At 42.5% G+C, this 11,062-nt stretch overlaps 1 protein-coding gene across 1 annotated transcript; it reads left to right on the top strand.

Annotated features, from left to right (window-relative positions):
* Positions 1-3,026: 3,026 nt before the first annotated feature.
* On the top strand, positions 3,027-3,833 carry LOC137379864 (achaete-scute homolog 4-like). The gene has a single exon (XM_068051256.1). The coding sequence runs from the start codon at positions 3,027-3,029 to the stop codon at positions 3,585-3,587; it is 561 nt and encodes a 186-aa protein (XP_067907357.1). The 3' UTR covers positions 3,588-3,833.
* The last annotated feature ends 7,229 nt before the right edge of the window (positions 3,834-11,062 follow it).

The following is an 11,062-nucleotide window of genomic DNA, read 5'->3' as shown; positions in this document are numbered from 1 at the left end:
AGGCCAGAGGACAGGAACTTGAAAAGCTGCGCAAACACTGGGAAAATCGTAGAAGACATTCCAGGCCCTAAGAAATCAGAAAAGCCTGTGCTCCCTATTTCTCTCAGAGAGATATCAACCTGCAGAGAGTGTGACAAACAGTAAAAATGACCAGAAAATCGTAGAGCCAAAGGTAAGGAAAATTGTACACAGAACAATCACAGCAATTGAAAATAAAATTCCTGAGTATTGTGCTTTTCTCTTCAAACTTTCTTTTTATCCTTGTACACCAATTCTTAATGCAACCTCTTTTCATTCTTTCTCTTTACCACCTTTTTAAATCTATGTCTCGCTTTTTTTTTGTATTTTTTCTTCATTGTTCTTCCTACTAATTCCTTTTTTCATTCTTTTTTGATTCTCATTTTCATGTACCAATGATTTATTTTCCTCCTTCTTTTGATTTTCTCCCATCTTTTCACTCCATCCCTAGTTGAATTCCCCAGGTGGCTTTTGATGTTGTTTAATTTTTCAAACCTATATCATTTTTTAGCGAAAGCAAATATTGCAATTTTTCCAAATTTTGCAATACTTGGTATAAATTTTCTGGTCAGAGACCTTCATTAATAAAGTTCAACTCATTTCTTTATTTCTGTCCCATTCCTCCTTTGATGTGCTCAGTAGGAATTTATTTCATTCTCTTCATTTTCTGAAACAGATTAATTACTATTTCCCCTTTATCATCTTTACGTTCTGTTGTTCACCTCCCCTTTAATGCATTTCATTGTGTTACATTTCTCATTTTACTTTATGTGTTATTAATATTTACTTCTAGCTCCACTCATTTAATGTGCTGGCACAGACACATTTTGGCCTCTTTAATTCCTGAATATCCATGCGCAGTAAATCCACACGGTAAATAATTTAACCCATTACACTGATTCTCTGACACTGTTTCTTTATGTGGTATTTGCAAAAAGAAACTCCAGCAGTGATGCAAGGCTAAAAAGCTTCAGACAAAGCCAATAAAAATCTGCTCAAAAGCAACAGGAAGTCCCATCTAGCCTTGAATTTCAATGCTTCAAAATCTTACTGATTTCTGGCTTTGAATAATTTTGCCTTGATATAAACTCAGCCTCCATCCCATCTGAGTGACATAGTGAGGAGACAAATTGCTTCTGTTATAACTTATAGAAAATATAGTGATGTACAATATTCTTGAAGGAGTATCTGTTCGGGCTGGTGAGCTTTCTATTTTAGAAAGCCAGGCAGTGGAGGATAGAACTGGAGCCGAATCTTTACACACTTTATAAGTTTTTACTTGCAGAGATACGCATTAAAACATGCACCTCCAAACCCAAACATCACAGTTTCAGTCTGCTCCTATATATAGGAGCACAATGAATCCCCAATTAATACCCACCGCCTGAATACAATTAAATGCTCAATTACTGTACAATTAACAGTGAGGTCTATGGAAATCACCTCGTCTTAAGGTGAACAGAGTGGTGTTTTAAAAAACATTAGATCAATATTATCAGCAAGGAATATTTTTCACATTTTGCACAGCAGTCAATTTTAACTCCTGGGTGGGGACGTGACCTAGCGAATAGCTGGCCTGTCCAGGAGTGCAGCAGGGAGGCCCAGCTAATTTTAATGGCCAGGCCTCACTAATATTCTGCAGGACAGACTCACACCTGAACTCAAAAGAAGCCAGCAGGCGCGAGTGGGGTTTTGGGTGGCAAGAGGCCACAACTGGGTACGCAAGGGAATGGATCCCGGCATAGGGTTGGAGGAAGGGAATCCAGAGGCAACCGTAGTTTGTGGGGGGAAGATAGGACCAGGGCAGGTCCAAAGTTTCCTTGTGAGGCTCAGCCCTGCACTTCTGCTCCGACTAGCCCACAAGAAAATTCAATTCTTTTTAAATGAACTTGACATGCTGTGTCTTTTCTAGCCTTGGTTCTTGTGTCCCGCCAGTTTGGCCTGCCAGGGAAGTGCACGCCTGGGGTTAACATTGCAGTAGGGTCCTGATTGTGTCATTGGGACTCAATCTGCATATTTAAACAAGGACTCCACTGGCTTTGGGCAGGTGACCTTGGCCAGCAAGTAAGTTTTCCACTCAATTTTAACCGATGCCCCCTCCCCCATTCCCCTCATTTCTGCTGGACAGGGAGGTGTTAAAATTCCCCACAATGTCACAATTGAGAGCAGATGAACAAATAATATTTACCCAGAACGTCTCCCTAGAAGCATAGCGCAACAAACAAACTTACAGCCTTAGAGTTGTTGGATCACACATTAGGTCATGGCTCTTCACTCAAAGTGTTGGGAATCTTTGGAATTGTCTACCCCAGACGATAGTGGATCCTCAGTATATTCAAGGCTGAGATAGACAGATTTTTGATTTCTCAGGGAATCAGGGGATATGGGGAGAGAGCGGGGAAGTGGAGTTGAATATGAAGTTCATCCATAATCATATTGAATGGCAGAGCAGGCTCGTGGGACCATATGGTCTACTGTTCCTATTTCTTGTGTGTTCTTAGTGCCCCAGTGTAATTCCGCTAGGTCTTCCTGCATTCTCAGTAACCATCAAGGTTAATTTATGAGCTATTTGACTTGTAATATCTGCTTCATTCTATACCATTATGTGTCTTAAATATAAAAAACAAAAAAACTGTTACTTCTATCAAAACGTTATAACATTGTTTGCTATAATAACATGTGCATGATGGCAATTGATGCTCTGAATATTTAAATACTGACATAAATTCAGAGAAAGCCAATTTAACTTTTTGGTGTAACTAACACTTTTGCATTTTAATTTTGGGACAGACTATTCCATCAACACACAGAAAATGGCTACTGCCTTCTCTAACATTTAACATTTTTCCATCCTTTTTCCTGATGTTTGAGAGAGACTAATGTGACTTTTGTTGCGTTTGAGAAGTTCAAACTGGAAATATTGGCTCTACCAACTTTTACAGAATCTTTGACAGCAAGTTGCCATAAAGGGAGAAGCAAATTTCTGTGCTCAAGCACCTGAATTTGAAATGGATGGAGATCAACGAGGATCAACATTGGAAAGAATACCCTACCAAAGACCCATTGGGGTGCCCATGACTAGGGTACATGACTGCTTTGGGATGCCTTTTGCAGAGGGTTTGCCTTTATCTTTTCCTGTTAACCCTGCATACCTGGAAGGCACATACCGTGAAGGATATTCCAGCAGGCTGTCTTACCTGCCTTTCCGCAGCCACATGGGGATTTATGATTATTCCCTTGAGCCAGCTTTTATCAGGAAACGCAATGAAAGGGAACGACAGAGGGTGCGCTATGTCAATGAAGGCTATGCACGACTCAGGGAGCATCTCCCTGAAGATTTTGTGGACAAAAGATTGAGCAAAGTGGAGACCTTAAGGGCTGCTATCAGCTACATTAAACACCTTCAGGAGTTACTTATCCCTTCAGAGACTAAAGAGAGAGGGTCGCTATCTCCGAGGGCAATGGAGATTCATAAGCTTTCCAGCCCTGCAACAAGGAGAGAAGGCAATAGCGATGGAGAGTCCAAATCCTCCTCACCTTTCAGTGAACTTGGTGATCTAAGCAGCTAACCAGCTACCTGATGCAATAAATTCAGTCCGTTCGACATGCATTAGTCCATTGTCTTTATGAAATACTGTTTGACTGTCCTTTTTGGGATGAACAATATACATATTTTCCATCACACACAAATGATGCAGTGGTTCATTTCTATATGAAATACACTGTTGATTTAGGCACCATTGCTGCTTTCTCATCAAGCCATTGCATCTCCATGAATTGGTGGTGAACAGATGGAAACAGGAAGGCCAGAATACTGTAGGGTTCCTCACTACTTTTCAATATGAAAGTCACAAAAATGTAACATAATGATGACTTGTTTGGACAAAAGCTTGCTGTACAAACAATCAGATTGTACACAATGATGTTTTCATCTGGAGCCTCAATTATTACTCCGTCTCCCTCAATACGAAATCTGTTTAAAGAAGAAGCCTGCAGGGGACAGAGGAGGACATAGCAGAAACTTTGTTAACAACTGAGATCTGGTTATGATGCAGATATTTAATAGTATGTTCACACATAACAACCCCTCTTCATGAAGCCAGATCTAATGAAATTCTTGACTATTGTATAGTGCAGAAATAAATCTTATGAGGAAATAATATGAACTTTTTATTTGTGTAGAATAATTACAACTTCACTATTACATTTCAAACAAGAAAATAAATGACACAAGGTGAGCAGACTGGATTCAGAATTAGTGCTGGGACCTTGAAAACAAGCATTGGATTTAAAAACACTTTCCAATCTCTGGGCAGCTTCCGAGTGCATGCAGAAGATGCTTATAAACATACTGTTACAACCAAGGCGGGAGGAGTGCACCGTCTTTCTCTAGTTCCACTTTTCCACAGGTCACAACATATATTTAAATGAGTACCCAGTTACCAATGCGGCTATACTCTATTTTAGTTTCAGAATAAAATCCAACAACCAGGTTTCTTTAATAAACAACAAAGTATTAATTTAATATAAAACAAGACTTAGTCAATAAAGATGCAAAGCTTTAACACACTGTTTGAAATATGACAGTAAATATATACATTCCTTTCTAAAAACCCAACACACACACACCGGTTTCAGGAAAAATAAAGATGCTTTGGCTAAAGTACTTGTTAATTCTTGAAGAAAAAGGATAAGATATGTTATGTTCCAGTTGGCATACAGTCTGACATCCAAATACTCGTAGACGGATCACTGGGATCTTTTTAGAAGCAGTTCATTCAGGAAATGTCGAGAGTAAGTTTTCCAAAAGCTTCTCAGGAGAAATGCGGCATCAGGCGTTACAGCTATCACACACTGGATTTTTTTGCAGAGTTTCTCAGAGAGCTGGAGAAAAGATGAGTTAGATATTTCTTTCAGCAGGCTACAAACCCAACTGACTCAAAACAGTATTCAAAAATGAAACCCATTCTTGAGCACCATAAATCTTGGCATGTCACTTCTCCCATAGTCAGAAGGCACCTGTTGTTTACTTAGCTGAAGACATGTGACATCCAGTAAATGTTGTTTTTAAATAGAGTCCTTCCAGTGACCCTTTTAAAAAAAAAGTCCAGCATCTATGGAATCACATCAGTCCTCCAATGAATCCATCTCTAAATTCTAAACACGAGTCCTCAAAAAATATTAAAAATGGAAGCCCTTTCATAACAATACAAAGACACATACACACAACAACAACAACAAAACTTGCACTTACATAGTGCCTTCAAATAGAAAGGTCATTTAAGGCAGGAAGGACTTACAAGAAGGACAAAATTGCTCTGGAAAGAGTACAGAGGAGATTTACAAGAATGTTGCCAGGGCTTGAAAGTTGCAGCTATGAGGAAAGATTGGATAGGCTAGTGTTGTTTTCCTTAGAACAGAGGAGGCTGAGTGGTGACTTAATAGAGGTGTACAAAATTATGAGAGGGCTGGATAGAGCTGACAGGAGGACCTGTTTCACCTAGCAGAGAGGTCAATTACCAGGGAGCACAGATTTAAGGTGATTGATAGAAGGATTAGAGGGGACATGAGGAAAAACCTTTTCACCCAGAGGATGGTGAGTGTCTGGAATTCACTGCCAGGATTAGTGGAGAAGGCAGAAACCCTCAATTCTTTTAAAAGGTACCTGGACACGCACCTGAAGTGCTGTAACCTGCAAGGCTATGGACCAGTTACTGGAAGGTGAGATTAGATTGGGCAGCTAGTTTTTTCAGCCAGCATAGACACGACTGGTTGAATGGCCTCCTTCTGTGCTGTAATTTTTCTATGGTTCTATGGTTCTAAGGCATTTTGCAGAGGCATAACGCAAGCAGGTATTGAGCCAGGAAGCTAGGTGATGTGACCAAAAATCTGGTTGAAGGGATGAATTTGAAAAGGTTTTTAAAGGAAAGGGAGGTGGAGATACAAAGAGGTTTGGAGAAGGAATTCCAGTAACTGGGAGCCATCAGTGGTGGGCAAAGTAAGGAGGATGATGCACAAATCACCAGAGTCAAAGGAGAGTGTTAAGAGGAGAGAATGTCTGAGTCAGAGAAGATAGCGTTGGATTAAACCGTGGAGGGGGATTTAAAGCTAAAGATGCGGATTTTAAATTGAATCAGGAGGGGTCCAGACAGATTAGATAGAGAGAAACTGTTCCCATTGGTGGATGAGTTGAGAACCAGAGGACACAGATTTAAAGTGCTTGGCAGATCAAACAAAGGTGACATAAGGAAAACCCTTTTTACACAGTGAGTGGTTACAATCTGAAATGCACTGCCTGAAAGTGTAGTGAAGGCAAATTCAATGTGACTTCCAAAGGGAATTGGATAAGCACCTGAAGGGGGAAAAAAAGCTGCAGGGCTACAGGGAAAGGGCAGGGAGTGGGACTAGCCAAATTGCTCTTGCAGAGAACTGACATGGGCTTGATGAGCTGAATGGTGCTGTATTCTGTGCTGTAAACATTCCATGATTCTATAATTCTATTATTCTAAATTTAATGGGGGGGGGGGGAAATTTGTTCATGTAGCGCCACTTCTAGTACTGCTACACAGATTATGTCAATTAACTGGGGGCAGATAGTGCCACCAGCTGCTACTGCATGGCCCACACAATGTTTGGCAATGATATCAATGGGGAAACTCGCACGGGCTGCTCAGGTACCAGGTCGTGGCACTGTCTGCCTCCAGGGAATCAACGTAGTCTGAATAGCACCACTTGAAGCAGGGCTAAGTGAACTAATTTTTCCCCCAATGTGTCAGGCGAAGAAGAGCCAATGTAGGTTAGCAAGGATGGGATGAGATGGGTGAGCAAGAAATAGTGGGGACAGGATATATACAGCAGAGATTTGGCCAGCTTTAATGTATGGAGGATGCAGAAAGATGGCTAACAAAGAGAGCTCTGGAGGTAACAAAGGCATATATCAGGGTTTAAGCACCAAAGGGGCTAAGATAGATCCGGAGGCATGTTGCAAAAGTAGTCTTTGTGTTAGAAAAGAAATGGAGTCTTAAACTAAGCTCAACGTTGAACAGGACCTCAAGTTTATAGATGATATGGTTGAGTTCAAGTTAGTGTCCAGGGAGGAGATGGAATCAGTGCAAGGGAGTGCAATTTGTGAGAAGAAGATGATGATTTAGCTCTTTCTAGTGAGCTAAAGGAAATTGTGAATCAGATAAGCAGTCTGACAGCACAGAGCCAGTTGAGACGTTGAGAGAGATGGCGGAGAAGAAGAGTTAGGTGACATCAATGTACATGGGCAAGTTGACTCCATGGGCAGTATTTTCCTGCGGGTTTCTGAACCCACCATTAGCCTCAAATGGGGTCCGAAGCTCGCACTATGTGGAAAACAGTCATTCACCTGTGATTTTCCCCAAATTGGTCAGTTAGTGGCCAGAGGACAGGCTCATCGGCCAACTAAGGACAGGATCTCGAGGCTGGAGGGCCAATAAGAGGCCATGGCAGGTAAGTGAGGGAGAGGGTGCCCCAAAATGGAGGTGCTCTCCAACCTTTTAAAATATGAAGTAAAATAAGGCTTTTTCAGTTGGGCCACCACTGTGGAGAGGGGGAGATGGGACCCCCTCCACAGGGCGGCTTTTGGCTGCTGCTGAACCCAAGCAGGCAGGAAGGGCCTCTAAGCCTTCCTGGAGTGCTGCCCCTCCCCCCCACCCCCACAGTCTCCTGTCAGGAGGCCACCTCCAAGCAGCTAAACTGTCCCCCTCTTCCTACAGGGACCTGAAGGCCAACTGGAAAATCTCAGTCATCCTCCTTCAGTAAGCCTCAATAGGCCTTTAGTTATGTCAATTGGCTACTCCATCCCGCCTCCAAGAAAATAGCCTGGGGGTGGTACGGAGCTGGGCAACTGGAACACCTGATGGTCATGCTATTTTTAGTGCCCACCTGCCTCTGTTCCCAGCAGGGGCTAAAAATCCTACCCCATATCTGTGGTTGATGAACAAGTGGAGGGGACCAATATCTTTTGGAAATCGCAGAGGTGATAATGCAGGGAGGGATGAGAAGCCAATGCTGATGATGCACTGGCCACATTCAGATAGATAGGAATGAAACCATGTGAGAACAGCCTCACAAAACTGGATGAAGGGGGAGAAGCATTGGAGATGGATGTTATAGTCAAGCATGTCAAATACTGCAGAGAGGCAGAAAAGGTTGAGGAGGGATAAAGCACCATGGTCACTGTCACAGAGGATGACATTTGTGGCTTTGACTCTTTAGATATAAAAAGAGAAAAAGTCAAAATTAGAGGAACGATGGGCACAGGGCTGTAAGGGGGTGACATATTCAACGACCTTAGCAAGGAAAGGGAAGTTGGAGATTGAACATTAATTAGTGAGGATGTATGGGTTGAGGGTGAGATTTTTGAGGTAGGATAAAGGTAGTTCTGAAGGTGAGCGCCTGAGTAGACAACATCAGCTAGTATGGAAACTTGGAAGGGGACAATTGCAAAATACTGCAGATGTAGGAAATCTGAAACAAAAACAGGGAGATCTCCACAGATTATATCAGACTGCTGAGTATTTCCAGCATTTTCTGTTTTCATTATAGCTAGGAAGGAGAGTTGGGTTGTTAGAAGTTGAGTGGAAATGGGAACAAGGGAGCTGATGTGGATCTCGTAGATAAGATGAACTTGGAGAAGGCAGGTGGAAGAGGAGGCAAAAGCTGCAGAGGATTGGGAGTTCAGTGGTAGAATGAATGCATAATTTAGATTGGCTATTATTGTGAATGAGATGTTGCGCAGTATGCAAGCTAAGGGACGAGAGAAAGGAGAATATCTTAAGCGGAAATCAGTATGGGGCTGGGGGGTTCAGAAAAATATTAGAGTCATAGAGTTATACAGCACAGAAACAGGCTCTTTGGCCCATCGTGTCTGTGCCGGCCAACAAGCATCTATCCGTTCTAATCCCATTTTCCAGCACTTGGCCTGTAGTCTTGTATGCTGTGGTGTTTCAATTGCTCATCTAAATACTTCTTAAATGTTCTGAGGGTTCCTGCCTCTACTACCCCTTCAGGCAGTGTGTTCCAGATTCCAACCACCCTCTGGGTGAAAAAGTTTTTCCTCAAATCTCCTCTAAACCTCCTGCCCCTTACCTTAAATCTATGCCTCCTGGTTATTGATACCTCCGCTTAGGGAAAAGTTTCTTCCTATCTACCCTATCTAAGCCCCTCATAATTTTGTATACCTCAATCCCCGATCCCTGCAGTACACCACTGTTCACAGGCTCCCAATCGCAAAACAACCCTCGACCATCACCCTCTGCCTCCTGCCACTAAGCCAATTTTGGATCCAATTTGCCAAATTGCCCTGGATCCCATGGGCTGTTACCTTCTTAACCAATCTCCCATGTGGGACCTTATCAAAAGCCTTACTGAAGTCCATGTAGACTACATCAACTATTTTACCCTCATCTGCACATCTAGTCACCGCCTCAAAAAATTCAATCAAATTTGATTGACATGATCTCCCCCGACAAAGCCATGCTGACTATCCCTGATTAATCCCTGCCTCTCCAAGTGGAGATTAATCCTGTCCCTCAGAATTTTTTCCAATAGTTTCCCTGATACCAATAGTACCACTGATGTTAGACTCACCGGCCTGTAATTACCTGGTTTATCCCTGCTACCCTTCTTGAATAATGGTATCACATTTGCTGTCCTCCAGTCATCTGGCACCTCTCCTGGGCCAGAGAGGATTTGAAAATTTGTGTCAGAGTCCCTGCTATCTCTTCCCTTGCCTCACATAACAGTCTGGGTTACATCTCATCTGGGCCTGGGGATCTATCCACTTTTAAGCCCGCTAAAACAGCTAATACTTCCTCCCTTTCAATGCTAATATGTTCGAGTATATCACAATCCCCCTCCCTGATCACTAGACCTACATTGTCCTTCTGCATAATGAACACAGATGAAAAGTAATCATTTAAAACCTCACCTACATCCTCCGACTCCACACACACATTGCCACTTTGGTCCCTAATGGGCCCTACTCTTTCCCTGGTTATCCTCTTGTCCTTAAAAGACTTATAAAACGCCTTGGGATTTTCCTTTATCTTGCCCGCCAGTGTTTTTTCATGCCTGCTCTTCACTCTCCTAAGTACTTTTTTAGGTACTCCTCCCCCCCCATACACTTTCTATACTCCTTTGGGCCTCTGCTGTTTTCAGCACTCTGAATCTGCCATAAGACCCCTTTTTTTTCCTTATCCAGTCCTCGATATCCCTTGACATCCAGGGTTGTATTGAATTTCATATTTCCATATTGAATTTTGATACTAAAGGTATGCATTCTGGTTCACTTTATGCACTTTTATATTCCACAATTATTGATTTCTAATCTTTAAAAAAGGAAAAATTGAAAATTGATTTTCATCATAAAGTCCATTTCCATCCATTCCACTTTCACTCCATTCACTCCCCTTTACTGTCATCCACTTCCCCATCTTTCACTGCCATCCATTCTCTCCCATCCTCTGTCCCTGTTGTCCATTCACCATCTTTCATTGCCATCCATTCTCTCCCATCCTCTGTCCCTGCTGTCCATTCACCATCACTCACTGCCATCCATTCTCTCCCATCCTCTATCCCTGTTGTCCATTCACCATCACTCACTGTCATCCATTCTCTCCCATCCTCTGTCCCTGCTGTTCATTACCCATCTTTCAATGCCATCCATTCTTACCCAACCCTTTCACTCCCATCCATTCTCTCCTGTTTCACTGACATACATTCTTCGCCCTCCTCCTTCACTGCGATCCAATCCCACTCTCTTTCACTACTGTTCACTCTCCCCTTACCTGCACCTACCTCAGTCTGGTGGCTAATGTAGGCCCCTGTTTCCTCTCAACAACATTCCCAACTCTGATAACCAGGATTGTGGCCTCTATATACTGTAAGCGGGAACTCCTGAAGTTTTGACTTACAGTACACAGAGGCCACAAACCCAGATTGAAAGGAGTGGGATTGGATGGAGAGCTTTGCGAGTGTGATGTGTTTTGTTCTTGACATGCTAAGTAGGCCGCCC

Source organism: Heterodontus francisci, chromosome 18, assembly GCF_036365525.1.
Source record: "Heterodontus francisci isolate sHetFra1 chromosome 18, sHetFra1.hap1, whole genome shotgun sequence".
Taxonomy (NCBI): domain Eukaryota; kingdom Metazoa; phylum Chordata; class Chondrichthyes; order Heterodontiformes; family Heterodontidae; genus Heterodontus; species Heterodontus francisci.
This window is presented reverse-complemented; position numbering and strand designations above follow the sequence as displayed.

Excerpts from the sequence above, each read along its gene's own strand:
- LOC137379864 (XM_068051256.1), top strand. The coding sequence starts at position 3,027 with ATGGATGGAGATCAACGAGGATCAACATTGGAAAGAATACCCTACCAA.